The sequence below is a fragment of the Leptonychotes weddellii genome, chromosome 1, assembly GCF_054177405.1.
Source record: "Leptonychotes weddellii isolate Sample4059 chromosome 1, ASM5417740v2, whole genome shotgun sequence".
NCBI lineage: Eukaryota > Metazoa > Chordata > Mammalia > Carnivora > Phocidae > Leptonychotes > Leptonychotes weddellii.
In genome coordinates this window covers 121,074,863-121,090,730 of record NC_138369.1, presented here as the reverse complement: position 1 = coordinate 121,090,730, position 15,868 = coordinate 121,074,863, and the positions used below count along the sequence as shown (strand labels likewise).

The 15,868-nt window shown below is 45.7% G+C and overlaps 1 protein-coding gene across 4 annotated transcripts in view; it reads left to right on the top strand.

Annotated features, from left to right (window-relative positions):
- Window positions 1–15,868, top strand: part of MASP1 (MBL associated serine protease 1) — a 64,793-nt gene that overhangs the window by 22,421 nt on the left and 26,504 nt on the right. For all 4 annotated transcript variants that reach the window (XM_006741641.3, XM_006741640.3, XM_006741642.3 and 1 more), the window contains 6 exons: window positions 6,391–6,568; window positions 8,147–8,278; window positions 10,461–10,657; window positions 12,134–12,281; window positions 13,580–13,698; window positions 14,644–14,722. In XM_006741641.3, the coding sequence (XP_006741704.2) occupies window positions 6,391–6,568; window positions 8,147–8,278; window positions 10,461–10,657; window positions 12,134–12,281; window positions 13,580–13,698; window positions 14,644–14,722 (853 nt within the window). The remainder of the gene's footprint in view (window positions 1–6,390; window positions 6,569–8,146; window positions 8,279–10,460; window positions 10,658–12,133; window positions 12,282–13,579; window positions 13,699–14,643; window positions 14,723–15,868) is intronic.

Here is a 15,868-nt window from a genome sequence, read left to right as displayed (position 1 = left end):
TTACCCTTTGTCGAAAATTGCTTCCTACACCCCATAGCGTATCTATTGCCACTCTAAAACTCAGTAGCAAAAACAACATCCATTTTATTTGCTCAGATCCTGTGGTCAGAGGTTTGGGCTTGGCTCCGCAGGATGGTCCTTTGGCTGGATTTGCCTGAGGCTGTTCCTGTAGAGGCTTGACTAAAGCTGGAAGGTCCACGATGGCCTCACTCACCTGTCTGGCAGTTGATGGTAGCTGTCAGCTGGTTGGTCTAGAGACCTCAGTTGGGACATTCATCTCTGCCCTATGTGACCTTCACTTCTCCGGTAGGCCTGGCAGGGCTTCCTCACACAGAGGCCCCAAGGCAATACTCCACCTGGGAAAGAGGTACAAGGCCCCCTGATGCCTGAAAGAGCTACCGGGCCCCTTGGAAGCGGCACCCTATCTCCACATATCACATGCCTTTTGTCAAAGCAAGTCACAAGGCTTGCACACTGAAGACCTACTTCTTCCTGCAGTACCTTGCCGTATACAGCTAGGAACACATACTGACACTTTCAACATTGCCTAGAGATCTCCTTAGCAGAGCCACAAATTTACTGTGTACCTTTTTCTACCTTCTACATTGCCATGGGCAAGTTGTGTCAAATGTTTCACACTACACGACTCAGGTCGCCTTTGCAAGCTTCCAGTAGCAACTGGCTCACTGCTTTTCTAGCCTCGACGTGCTGCCAATCCCAAAACCCAAGCCATGGGTCCTAATTGTCACTACAGCACTGGACTTATGATTCCAGTAACTGTATCAGCCATAGTTCAGTGAGGAAAGCGGCGCCTCTGTGAGCAATGTGAGGTAATGGCTGTTTTGGGTATCAGAAATCACATGACGAGAGGAGGTGCTGGGGCAGTGAAGGGCGGGGCTGGGGCGTTAGAGGACCAGTCACTAATCAGCTCCTGAAGCCCTGGCACGTGTGGAGATGTTGGCATCTGCAGGAGAATGTGAGAATCCAAGACCATCTAAGGAGCCAAAGTGCGCCTGTGAAGGGGGGCCCCTGGGGAGAGGTCTGTGAGAAGCTGTTGGCTCTGAGCAGCTCCCACCTCTGTGGGAGCATCTGGCGGTAGGTCTAGGCCACCGCTGGTCATCAGAGCCAGTAGCTGGAAAGAAGTGCTGGATGCAGAGTGGAGGAGAGTGAGGACAAGTTGGAACCTATCAGGCACATTTACATCTGCCCCATCTCTGTATCTGATCACAAAAGGGCACATCTACGTCTGTCCATCTCTGTATCTGATCACAAAACAACCTTCACAGAGCAAGAACGATTGTGTTCTAAACTCACACAAGTGTCTCCTCTGGCCAACTCTACCTCGGAACTATACAGGAAAGGAGATTCTAGGGAATGTAGTTCCCAGACTAACTAAATCAACAGCAGGACAATCCAGCACACTCCCTGAATATCTGACTACATTAATTCTGAAAAGCTCTTCAAAGGCCCAGAGAAGATGTCAGAGAAGCTCCAAGATACAGCTTGGGAACACTGACAAGCAAAGCCTTGAGGTATCTGGGTCTGTAGGACAGCCTTTGTTTGCCTCAAGCCTTGAAGGAACAGAAGGTTACTGGTTAGGGAATTGGGATGCTGCAATTATGGGCCTGAAGCCACCACTCGGTAGATAATGACCTGGCCTGATTCATTTAAATTATCTGGCCTTCAAGGTTTCCCTTTATAAAATGAGAACAGGGACGCCTGGGTGGCTCAGTCAGTTAAGCGTCTGCCTTCAGCTCAGGTCATGATCCCAGAGTCCCAGGACTGAGCCCTGCATTGGGCTCCCTGCTCAGCGGGGAGCCTGCTTCTCCCTCTGCCCCTCCCCCCTGCTTGTGTGCTCCCTCTCTCTCTCTCTCTGTCTCTCACTCTCTTCCTGTCAAATAAAATATTTTAAAAAAATAAAATAAAAAAGTAAAATAAAATGAGAGCAATCACTTCTGAGTTACCTTCTCCATCATTGCTCCAAGGACTGGTGGATAGCTGTCAATGTATCCGTTCAACTCCAATGAGATGACTTTAGAGACACGTGGAAAGGAGCCACAGCTGTGCTCTCACAGAAATTGGGCCAGCATGTCTGCTGCCCTGCCTTAGTTTTGCCAAGGTTTGTGCTGTTTATACTAAGGTGAAAATTCATAGAAAACAGACTCTGGCTTTTCCTCCTTAGATCTCTCTTCCCGGCTCCCTGACCTCAACAGAACCCTTCCTATGGCAGGTGGTAGTGGGAAGGAAGGGACAGTTGAGACCCTGAGTATCTCTGGGACTTCACTAGTCCCTCATCCTGAAAGCTCTTCCTGCCACCCCCTGCCCTCCACCTACTACTTCCATCTCCCTAAGTCCTATTTATCTTTCAGGCCTCAGCTCAAAGAACATTCTCTTCTTCCTAAATGTTTTATGATTTCCCTCAGCTCGATGTCATTTTTTTTTTGCCTTCTTTGATCCCCCTGGGGCTTCCTAGCTTTCATTGCAATAACTATGCCCTGACAATTCCCTACACATACCCATTTGAGCACCTATATTACTCTCCTAATAAATTTCACATTCCCCGAGGCAGGGAACTTACTCTTTAAGCTCATGCAACAAATAAATAATTTTTGGCATCCTCCACACTGTAGTCCAGACAGAATTTGGTATATAAATACTTTCTGAATTGAGTTGAAAGAATACAAATTGAGGACATGCATCCATGTGTTGGCGCCCTAAATAACAATAGCCTGAAAGGATACGGTTGCCATAATAAGAAATAGAAAAATGAAGAGTCTGTGACTCCCAGCCAGATGGTTCTCTATTATGAATTTTGTGTCTTCATTTGATAAGGTACTTCCCTCCATCATTAATATGTTGACCCCAGAAATGGGACAGTCCAAACAGAAGCCAGGGCTCAATCTTCTGCCTGCACTCAGAGGCAAATGATTTCTGTAGAATTTTACAATTCATAGCGGAGGCTACACATATTAACCAAGGTCAGTGACCCCTCTGTTTGCGTTATAGTAGGAGCTGTCACTGAGCCACATCCTCTCTGGGAGACAGCCCATGCACCCAAGATAAAGTTTGAAGAGGCCCTTGAGCCAGAAGAGTTGTTTGGCAAAGTGCCTATGTCTCTTGTCATGTACTCTCTGGGTTGGTGGGTTCCTTTCTTCAGGGTCACAAGAGTTCCCAAAGCAAAACTGACATCGGGAAATGGTCGTGGTTATCTCTCTACTCCTGAGCAAGTCACTGGCCCTCTTTGGACCTCAGTTTCCGCTAGAAGGAGGGGGATTGAAATAACTTTTAGAGGTCCCTCTTTCCCAGCTCTGATATTCCAAGACTCCATTCTGAGCTGCAGGCTGAATTCCTAGGCTTTCTGGGCCTTCTCTTCCCTGCTCCTAAAGGTAGAGATGGCTCAGATTTTCCCATGGGCCTCAGCCAGAACATGCTTACCTGTTCACTGAAATAGTGTGGCTCTGCATGTGATGACTGTTTATCTGCCATCATAAAAATGTCCTTTGTCCGGGGGAAGTTACAAGAGAGTTATTATCACAGACCTTCATTAGGTCTCCCCCTGATCCAAGTTATCTCTGGTTGGTTTCACTTGAAAGTGTCCATGCTGTAGACAATAGCTTCATGGAAAGTGTCCATGCTACAGAGAGTAGCTACATGGAAATTGCCCATGCTACAGAGACTTTGGGGATACCAAAATACAGAAAGGAAGCTGCTGAGTCTGAAAGTATTCATGCTCAAGGCATCATTATTCATTAAGTAACTGACTTGGTATTACATGGTTATAGATCATGAAGAAGTTCAAGTTCATCAAGTTCTTCAATAGAAAGCAATCAGTGTGTTGAAACTGCTCACCATCTTTGAGTTGGCCTATTGAATGTGTGGGTATGATGATTTGTTAGAACACTAGTATGTCAGATTGGAAGAGAACATATAGCTCAGCTAGTTCAAACCCCTGTTCTACCAAGTGGATAACAGAGCTAGAGAGGAGGCAGCCATATAACAGTTTATGGTAGTCAGGAACAGGCTCAGGACCTCTAACTGCCAGGTCTGTCTACCTTATATTACTCCCAAACAGAAGTCACCAAGTGCTCTCCCCTTCATGCCTTCCTTAAGCCTTCACTATAAATCTATTTAGTTTTATTTTTATTAAGTTCTAATAAGAGCAGCTTAACTAGTTTCTATTTTACAACATATTTCAGTTAACAAACTGATAAAAAAAAAAAAGACACAAAATAAAACACTACATAAGACAGGGGAGGCATAAGAATTACAAAGGAATTATAGTCTGGGATGTTCCATGCAGGGCAAGTAACATGACACAACGCAATATCCCCAAGATGGTTGACTTTCATAATAATGTCCCGGGATCACCAAAAAGGGTTAGCATGTTTCACCTAAGAAAGCAGGGATTTGTATAAAGCACTTTAAAAAGCATTACACCAAATAATGATGATGATGATGATGATAGTAATAATAATAATAACAATAATAAATTATAGTCAGGTAAACTTCAGCTATCTGGAAAACTCAGATAACCAAAATCACAAACCAGCCGTGGTGGGTAGAGGAAGTGACTGTGGGCAGATAGGTACATTCTACAGTAATAAGGCTGGTGTGAGTTTGGTTAGTATCTGCAGAGAAGAGGAATAAACAGCAAAGCCATGATCTCATCTTCTGTTTACACTTCAATTCCCAAAGTTAGTGATTAATTGTCCTTGTGTTTTGTTGCCAGGGCAAATTGTTTTTCTTTAAAACTCCCACTTATCTTAAATAAATAAATCATTAGTTTCAAAACAGAAGTGTCAAATGTCAAGATACTTCTGACATACTAAGCTAATGAACAAAACAATGAATGCGTTAGAAGCTACTAGAGATAGGCAGAGCTTTTGAGAACTTTCCTTTAATGACTTTGAAAGGCAGCAAAATCATTCTTGCTAAGAGGATTTTCTCATGCATCTTGGCTAAAATGTCAATCTAGAGGTTACAAACACAAACACAACCTTAAAAGAACCCAGTTAGTGTAAATGTTAGAGTGGCAGGTAGGCCAAGTATCCATAGTCAAGTAAATATACCAACCAGCTACCATATTGTGCTTCCCAAACCAAACTCACACAACATCAGCTTACGCAACCAGTTTAGGATTTCTACTTGGGTCCCTGAATTTACACAGGGCCTCTGGCTCTTCCAAAGTAGGGAATTCTTTTAGCAAATAGGTCATTTTTGCCTCTGAGTCTTAATACAAACACAACCATTTCAGGGAAGCTTCCAGTCATTTCTGAATTATGAAGACCACCTATTTAATATAGTTCTAATTACACAATTTCCCTGTTCAAAAGTTCTCAGTGTCTCTCCTTTACTCACAGAATGAAGAGTCACATAGTGTTATTATGGTATTCAAGCTCAGTCATAATCTCATTTCAACCTATCCTGCAACGTACCGCTCCTCTAATCCTCACAGACTCCCTGACTTCTCATTGTTCTCAGAACAGCCCTCGCGGGGCGCTTGGGTGGCTCAGTGGTTAAGCGTCTGCCTTTGGCTCGGGTCATGGTCCCAGGGTCCTGGGATTGAGCCCTGCGTCAGGCTCCCTGCTCAGCGGGAAGCCCGCTTCCCCCTCTCGCACTTACCCTGCTTGTGTTCCCTCTCTCACTGTGTCTCTCTCTGTCAAATAAATGAATAAAATCTTAAAGAAAAAAAAAAAAAGAACAGCCCTCGCATTTTAGTTCTTGACAACAGACATTTGTCGGGTAACTGCTAAGCACTAGTCCCCGCTCCACATACTGAAAACACATCTGCAAAGAAAACAAAGTCTCCGCTTTCCTGCAGTTTCCATTCTGATGGGATCTTTCATCTCCTTCCGAGTGCATGCGTTCCCAGTGCTTGTGTTCCTGTTGAAGCCCTTGTCACACTGTATAATAGGCCTGTCTGTGTTTCCATCCATCTGAACTCTGCCTCCCCGTGCACAGCTCCCGTGCTTTGCTCACTGGCAGGCACCCACTGAATGCTCAATGAATGACCTGGAGTTCGTCTCTCTTCTTTGGAAATGTGATCAGTTCCTATTGCATATGGAATCTATCCGTGAGATTATCTAACTCTTCCTGAATTCTAAAATTATTTTCAACAAATAAGCCATTTTGTTGTCGATAGGAATGACAGATGTCAAGCTACTTCTGATGGACCCTATAAAAGTGAATGAAGCAGTGACTGAACAGCCACATAGACTTACCCCATACTGTGTCGTTCCTCAAGTACCACAATCCCGAATCCCCTTTCTCTGGGTTTCCCAGGCTTCCTGGTCTGCTCATGGGCAGGCTCTTCCTCTTTCTCCTGGAGACCAGCAGGGGAGCTAATTTGGGAAGCTGCTCATCTTGTTTCCTCTCTCTTTGACCCCAAAGGTAGAAACAGAAGAGCAGGTGTTGGCAACCTTCTGTGGCCGGGAGACTACAGACACAGAGCAGACCCCCGGCCAGGAAGTCGTGTTCTCCCCTGGCTCCTTCATGTCCATCACTTTCCGGTCAGATTTCTCCAATGAGGAGCGATTCACGGGCTTTGATGCCCACTACATGGCCGTGGGTAAGTGGGAGAAGTGGGTGGCTCATCCCTACTAGGTCTCCCTTTCTCTCTAAAGACTGAAAGTACTGTATGCTCTCTTCTTTACAATAAACACCTATATACTCACCATAGAGATTCTGCCATTAATATCTTATTACATTTTCTCTATCACATATCTCCCATCTGTCTATCCTCTATATATCCATCAATCCATCCTTTTTGATGCATTTCAAAGTAAAATGCAGACAGCAGTACACTTTTTCCTAAATAACTCAGCACGCATATCATTTTGCTGAAGTTCAATATCTATCCACAATTTTCTTTCTTTGAATATAAAATTTACATTCAATGAAATGTATAAAGTTAAGCACACTTGTTGAGTTTTGAGAAATTTATTTTTATGTGACCCAAACGGCTAATAAGATATTGAACTTTACCATTGACCCAGAAAAACTCCCTTACATTCCTTCCCAATCACACTCTGCTCCTATCTCCCTTAGAGACAACTGTTCCAATTTTTTTCCACCATAGATCAGTGTTGCCTCTTCTTAAACTTCATATAAATGAACATACACAAAATATATTTGAAGTGAGGATTCTTTTCCTTAGCATAAAGTTTTTGAGGTTCAGTCATGTTGCAACGCATTGGTAATTTGCTCCTTTCCTGGCAGAGTAATTTTCCATTGTATGAATACACTACAATCTGTTTACCCATTCTTCCACCTGCACTCTATCCATTTTTTTGGCTCTCATTAAAAAAGTTTCTATGAGCCTTCTTGTACTAGTCTTTTTGTGAACGTGATTTCACTTCTATTGGGTAACTATCCAGGAGCAGAATTGTTGGGTCATAGGGCAGGTGTATATTTAGTTGTATAAGAAATTCCCAGACCTTTTCCAAAGTGTTTTTGCACCATTTTATATTCCTTCACCAATGTATGAGAGTTTGATGTTGTCAATTTTTAAATTTTTAAAATTTAAAATTCCGGTGGGTTATGTAGTGGTACCTCATTATGGTTTTGATTTATATCTCCCTGGTGATTAGTGATTCATGCATCTTTTCATGTGCTTGTTGGCCATTCCTGTATCTGTTGGGGGAAAGTGTACCGTCAGATCTTTAAATTGGGTTGAGAGCATACTTTTTAATGTTTACATTTCCACTGCCCAGGGAAGTAGGATGTAGAGAGAGAGGGGCAGCATGGACTAGAAGGAAAGAATGGGTTCTGGAGCCAGCCTACCTGGGTATGAATGCTGACTCCACCATTTACCATCTCTGTGACTCGGAGTAAGCTCTTTAAAGGCCCCAAGTCTCTGTTTCATCATCTGTGGAATGTGGATGGTAAGAGTCCTGCTTGCTATGACCACAACTGTTAGAGGGCAGTGGCACCACCAAGAGTCAGCTTGCCTGGCCTTGAACCTGGCTTTCTGTGGTCTTGGGTAAGTTGCCTTGCTGCTCTGAGTTCCAGTTTCCTCATTTGTAAATGGAAGGAATGGCTACTTTGGGGCTTTATGTGAAGCTAACACAGGGAGTGGCCCATACGACGTGCTCTGTAGATGTTGCCTGTTGTTTTCATCCTCACGCATGGACTGATTGCCCTGCAGATGTGGATGAGTGCACCGAGCGGGAGGACGAGGAGCTGTCCTGTGACCACTACTGCCATAACTACATCGGCGGCTACTATTGCTCCTGCCGCTTTGGCTACCTCCTCCACACAGACAACAGGACCTGCCGAGGTGGGGCCTGCGGATCACACTAGAAAGCACCATTTCGTGCCATGTTTCTCAGTAAGATTAGGGGAGGCTCGGAGGAGGGACGGACGTGGAGTAGGAACAATTAGAAATGAAGCCAGAGATCTCTGCCTCAGATACCACATGGACGAAGATGCTGAAATGCCCACCAGCGGGGAAGTCTGGGGTCAGGTTCTCAAAGGACCACATTTGAGAAGCCCTAGCCTCTAGGCCATCTTTCTTCCTCAGCAGCAGGGATTTCTGCTCTCCTACTGTAGGTAACCAGCCTGGCCAAGGTATGGGAAAACCTAGGTTTCCCAGTCCCCTCTCTCTGAGCCATGAGCTTGATCTCACCCAGCAGTTCCTTTTCCTCTTCGTTCCCATGGTCTCCCAAGTTCCTCTGTGATCGAAAGAACCTCAGTCCAAAGGAAAGATGTAGGAGGAGAGACGCAAAGAGGGACAGCAAGAAAATGCCCCATTCCTTCTATCTCTCTTCATTTTCATGTCTAGTCAACGTGCCCACCCAGCTGTTGTGTCCAGGCAGGGCAGGGATGGAGAAATGGAGAAATGGAAGGCTTCAGCCACTTTCCATGAGAGCTTCCCTGGCTAGTGGGGTAAGCGCCACAGAAGTAAATGGTGAAATGTAGTCAGTGCTGTAAAAGAAGTGTGGGCTCAGCACAATCTGATCTGAGTCTACACGGCGTGGCGAGCAGACATGTCCCAGAGATAGTGGCCCTTGGCAGAGATGGAAGAAGAAGGAAAAGGAGGGTGCTCCAGGCAGAGAGGACAGCTTCTGCAAACATTTAGAGGCCTGATAGAACTTGGCATATTTGGGGCATTGACAGCAAATTAGTATGGATGACTACAGGGTAAGGATCTGCGTTTTAGGAGGGTCACTTGGAAGCCGACTAGGGGATCATTGGAGGAGAGCAAGGCTGGAAACAAGGCTTCCTTTCCTTCCTCCTTCAAATACTTCCCTTGCTTCTGAATAAAACCCTCATGTGACTCATCATTATAAAGCAGGCATATACAGAAGTTTTCTTCAAGAGGGCTATATTTTCCATGGTTTTCATTCAGTAGGTGTTTACTGAGTATCTACTACATGTTAAGTACAGTGGGGGCTAAGAATGAGCAGAGCTTCTCAATCTTTGTTTTCAGTTTCTCCTCTGCCTCCAGGAGCCTTTTTAAACATTATCTTCCTAATTTCCCCTATCTGTGAAATTTTAATACCACAGATAATACTATAAATGAGTTTATGTACTCTGTCCATCTGTGTATTATGCATAAGAAGAGTAACCTCTCCAAACAATTTTAGCCCCCATGGGGGCAATGTCACCCCCCAGAGAGTGCTTGAGGTAGGAAATGAAAACAGATGAGGATTCAAAAGCCCTCTCCTAACCATGCTCTGAAACTCACAGCTATAGGACTTCACGTTAGCCCTGCCCCCTCTCTGAGCCAATTTTGTCACTTGCAAATGAGCACAATAACAGGGGCTTAGAAAGGATTGATATCCCAGATCTAGGATGGGTCAGCCCAAAGAGAAAGGTTTTGTGCCCAATAAAGGGTCTTTGCAGGGCTAAGCCATGGCCAGGATCCCAGGACACTGGGTCCTTGTTGCAGCTACAGTGGGGAACAAAGCAGAATCCCTGAACTCAGGGAACATACAATCTAGTGGGGGCAAGAAAATCCACCGGCAAATATATTGCATAATATCAGGTAGTTGTCAGCAGCAAGAGGAGAAACAGCAAGTCCAGGGGCCAGAGAGTGAGGGTATGTGTGAGGGTCCTGTGTTGGATGAGGGATCAGGAAGACTTTGAACAGACAATGGAGTCCTGGGCTGAGGGGAGAACAAGACATAGGAGGTCCAGATGTCTCTCCCTACCACTCCATCTCAAAACCTTTCCATCTCAGACCTCTCCTGCCCCCTCACCAATACCAGAGAATCTGATAAGAAGGCTTATCACACTTACAGCCTTTGGGTCTTGACTCTGAAAATTACTAGGTGTGTGATCTTGGATAAATTACTTCTCCCTGAACTTCAGTCTACCCATCCGTAAAATGGGGATAGTGATGCCTTCCCTGATTGCCTCTCAGGACCAGTGGGAAAAATTGTACAGTAACAGATAAGGGAGGGGTTGCTGTGGCCATGGTTCTGATGTGCCACTTTGCTCTGGTATGTTTCCCACAGTGGAATGCAGTGACAACCTCTTTACCCAGAGGACTGGCGTGATCACCAGCCCGGACTTCCCCAACCCTTATCCTAAGAGCTCAGAATGCTTCTACACGATAGAGCTAGAGGAGGGTTTCATGGTCAGTCTGCAGTTCGAGGACATTTTCGACATTGAGGATCATCCCGAGGTGTCCTGTCCCTATGACTACATCAAGGTAAGCCTACAATGGATGCTGGGAAATCTTGGCTGAATTGGGAAAATTGATATTCTTGGCCCTCTACCTTCTCCCGGGATAGGGGACCAAGCTGCTTGCTTCCCAAAATAGCATCTATTTACTTAAAATAGCATCACCACTTAATCAGATCCAGCCTAGGGGATCTTCCCTGATTGACACTAGCTCCTTGGCCACCTGTAAAATCCCTTTTGCCATGTTAATTGACATCATCATGAAGTGATGGTCACAGGGAAGGTGAAGGTCACAGGGACCATCTTAGAATTCTGCCTACCATACGCAGTATCCCAGGAGCATTGCTGTGAGCCTTCTCCAGGCGTTTAACCTCATGGGGCTTCACTTTTTCCCCCATCCACAATAAGGGTGATAAGATGGAGATATCATCCAGGATTGTAGAAGTCACCAGGTGAGGTTCAGGAGTCCTGGTCCTTGGAGATGGAAAGAAAAAGAGTTAGAGGACCTGGGCCTGAGAGTCAGGAAATCCAGATCAGCTAATAGTGCCTACTTCCTTCCCTCCATTCCTCACTGACTCCATCCTAGGCTAAACCCCATTGTCTCCGCTGCAAAGCTTCCAACTGGTTTTCTTGCTTCCACCCTTGCCCTACATAGTCTGCTCTCCATGGCATCGAGGCTGATCTTTATAAAAGCCGTATTAATTCAGGATTGCTCTTGGAAGTAAATGTAATTCCTCAACACAATGTGGCGCTTGCCTGTCTTTCCTACCTCATGCTATGGTACGCCCTCTGTTTCAGCCACTCTGGCTTCCTTTGTGTTCTTAATACTTGCTGAGCCCTTTCCCACCTTTGACCTTGACCTTTACATATGCTGTTTTCTCTCCCTGGAAAGTATTCTCCCCTCCTCCTTATGTCTCAGTTCCAATGTCACCTCCTCAAAGAAGCCATTCGTGACCACCTATTTAAAGTTTTATTAAAAAATAAATAAAGTGTAATCTATTATATAAATAATGAGTTAGATAGGTTACTTAGATTTTATTACATAAATTACAAATATATAGCATATATTTATATGTATATACCGTCCTGTTTATTTTTATAATTCTTGCCACAGCATGTAATTATTTTGCTTATTATTTATTGTCAGTCCCACCACCCCCCCCCATCCTTGCCATCCTCGACTAGACTGCAGGTTCTTTGAGAGCAAGACCTTTTCTATCCTATGCACCTGGACAGGGCTCTGTCCCTTTCTGAGTCATAGAATATTCATCTTTGAGCAGAGGGTTATTAGCCTGCCTCATCCACTTCCAAGACTATTGTAATCTCTAAATGAGAGAGTGGCAATGGAACTGTTTGGTGAATGGTAATGCCCACTAAAAATATGAGTGAATACTATGGGTTCACATGGAGACTTCCAGAAAACCAGGGTACAGTATAGAGATGGTCCCAGCAGCTGCCACCACTGCTCAGATGTGACCCTTTTTCTCTACCTTGCCCCTCACAGATTAAAGCTGGTCCAAAAGTTTTGGGGCCCTTCTGTGGAGAGAGAGCACCAGAACCCATCAATACCCAGAGCCACAGCGTCCAGATCCTATTCCGCAGCGACAACTCAGGGGAGAACCGGGGCTGGAGGCTCTCATACAGGGCGACAGGTAACACGGCCTCTCTCCGTGGGTCATGCTTGGTCACTGTGCTCAGCCCTTGTGGGGCAATAGCTGAGGGATGAGGGGTGCAGGCCTGGGACTCCTCTGGGGATGTGGCACGACCCCCCAGCTCTGCTACAGAGGAGGTGGAACCAGGTACATTCTCTCTCCTGACTCAGTTTCCCATCCATAAAAGGGGGCAAGGACAGCAATAATGGTGGGTTTAGACTAGACATAGTTTTCAAACTTACTACACTTCTGAATCACATAAGGAGATTTAAAAAACAACAAACAAGCAAACCAACCCACCTTATTTCCTGAATTCTACTCTCACTCTGATTCATTGGGCCTAGAGAGAACCCTCCCAACTGAGCCTTCTCCAAGCCTCGGGCAAGAATTTGAGTGAGGGCCTGTAGCTCATAATATTTCATCATGGCGGTTTGACTCCTGTAGCCCCGGACTGGCAGCATTCACAGGCCTCATTCCCCAGTACCCCAAGGCAGCCAGTCCTGCCCCAAACGCTGATAGAGTCATTTGCCCCAGGAGTCTGCAGTAAGCCTCAGAAGAAGAGGGTGCTGGGAGTGGCTAATCCAGCTCATAGATCCTGGTCTGGTATCCTGGCCTTCCCTGCATTATCACATTGGTGTCAAGTTCTAGGGAAGGGAATGAAGAGACTGTTAACAGAGAGTTTGTCCAGGAAAAAATGTCAGGGATCGACTCAGCCTGGGAATCCTGTCCAACGTAGCCTTTGGAAGGGAGAGCTCAGAGGCATATGGTCACAATCTCTCTAACACTTGGAATAATGGTCTTGGGGAGAAAGAGCGATTAGAGTCATCCTGAGCAGCCCAAGAAGACAAGCTCTGCCCCATGAGAGCAAATTACAAGGATATAGATTTTGGTTGAATAGGAAAACACCGTTCCTGAGGAGTCCAGTAAGAAAGGTATAGGTTTGGGAGGTATTGAGCTCCCTGTCCCTATAGGAATGCAAATAGGTGTTTGATGTCTACTATGGAAGATGTTGTGAAGGCAGCCTCAGACAAGGGTTGCACTCAATGACATTTAATGCATGGTCGTGATGAAATCATTTGACCAACCACCTCATTTTACAGATGAGGAACTAGAGGTCCAAGTTGGAAAGTCTCCTGCTCAACGTTCCAGAATAAGTCTTCACGGCCTAGAAGGTGCAGGCCCCCAACACCCAGTTCTGTGGGTTTCCCCTGCACCACACCTTGCACTGCGGGGGCTGGCCACCTGCTGCAGACTTCTCCTTGTTTTCTTGCCCACCATCCTTTCATTGCTCCCATCAGGGAACGAGTGCCCGGAGCCAGAGCCTCCTGTCCACGGGAAAATCGAGCCCCTGCAAACCACGTATTCCTTCAAAGACCAGGTGCTCATCAGCTGTGACGCAGGCTACAAAGTGCTGAAGGTACAGGGTGCTGCTGGGGGAGGAAGAGCCACCAGGCCAGAGAAATGCTCCAGTGCCTCCCGAGGCAGATGGGCTTCCAGAACTTGTCATGATCCCACCACAGTATTCGCTAACTTCCCCATAAACCTCCAACGTGTTCCGGAAATTCAGTCCTCTGAAAATCCAAAGCGTGCATCCCAGATTTTCACATCTGGAAATGGCACAGAAGTCTTGGGCTGATTTGAATTTCAAAAACAAAGGACAAAGGACAAACAACCTTAACAAAGTTCATCTATCAGGCTTACTGGGGGAAACTGGGACAGGAAGTGGAGATTTTAGAGGTGGCAGACAGACATTGCTCACTCTCCTAGGAATCACCTGTCTAATTTAAAAATAATACAAAATCACCTCCCAGGCCCCACACTTGAGATGAATTAAAGCAGAATCTCTGGGGCGGGGCCAGTGATTGTTTTTTCTGTTATGTTACCCAGGTGAGTCCAGTGTGAGCCAAACTAGAGGAAGGCTCTCAAGGAATGGGCTTCCACGTGGGGTCCCCACCACAGCATCACATCACTTATTAGAAATGCAAACCATGCTCTCCAAGCCAGACCCACTGAATCAGAAACTCTGGGGGTGGGGCCCAGCAGTCTGCAAAAGATACTGATGCCTACTCATATTTGAGAGGCACTACTCTAGAACGGGAGTCAGGGGTAAAAGGTTCCCCTCCCAGACAGTTGTCCAAGCCCTTTCTTCCACACAGTCCTTGCCCCTCTCCAGAGTAGGAAAGGGGACTATGAATTCAGCATCTCCCTTTTCCTTATCATCAAGCTTGACCTTGGAGGCCCATGGTTGGAAAATCTCAGTCAAGGACAACTGGGTTTGGAATTTGAGCTGGTTATACTGGGAAACAACCACCGAGCCCACCCCTCCTCCTTCTTGCCATATCTTCTTCATGTTTCTTCCTAGGATAATGTGGAGATGGATACATTCCAGATCGAGTGTCTGAAGGATGGGACGTGGAGTAACAGGATTCCCACCTGTAAAAGTAAGAAAACAAAATTGGTCTATGATAAGGATAATGAGCTCCCTAGCACTGGTGGGTTCCAACCAGAGACCACACAAGGGTGAAAACCTGACAGGTGTGCTCAAAGAGGGGTGGCGGCAGGAATTCAGTAAACACATGAGGGCTGGACCAAAAGGCTATTAGTGTTTCTTTGAGCAATAAGACATCAAGTTTCCAAAAGAAACTTCTTGTTGGTCCCAGTTTACTTCGTAAATGCTAATTCACCTCTGTCTACAGACAGGTTGCCACACTTGCTAAAGGAATAAGTAGCTTGTCCCCAGGTTTGAAAGTAGCTCTGGCAATTGCTAATTCAGGAAACTATTTCAGCACCAGTGGCCAGAGCTCAGTGACCTTGCCAGTCTCCATGTGGCCATCAGCCATACCCACTAAGGTTTCTGGAACAGCTCATGATTTAAGGCCTGTCAGGAAAGGCTGTGAGGTCAGTGCAGTGGGTATGTGTAAAGCAGGGGACACAGCTCTGCATGGGCTCTTGAGACCCAGAGTTCTTGCATTGGCTCTGCTCCTAACCCACCCTGCGACCATGGACAAGATCCTTCACCTCAAATGGAAAATAAAAAGTTGAACTAGCTTTAATACTCTAGGATATATTGAGGTGTCTCTCCAATAATGTAGTCCATATAAATCACTTAGTGAGCGTTGTAAAAATATAGATTACTAGCCACCACCCTGTTCCCTTATCCAGGTAGTTCTGGTTCGAGACTTGTAAAGACCACAGTTTTAGGAAATTCATTATGGCAGCAGTGACGAAGGGAGGTGTGGTGACGGCAAGGGAAGGAAGAGAAGGGGAAAGGGGGGGATTGGCTTTAGGATGGAGAGGTGAGAAGTCAAGAGTTAGGGTTGGTCCCGCCCGGCCCCATGACTACATATAAACTGTGGAGTGGTGTCCTTGTCCCTTCTTCTAAAAGGCTCAAATTCCATAAGCAGACAGATTCACTCCCACAGCCCCAGGGGGACAATGTCAGGGTGAACTGTCTTTAGGCAAATCCCAGGCAGAGTTTTGGAGAATATTCTTGCTTTTTAATTTTTCTTTTTTAACATGATGATGTGGCTGGAGTCAGAGCACAGTGTGGGAAAGGGGGGCATCTTATGGCTTCAACAAACATTTAC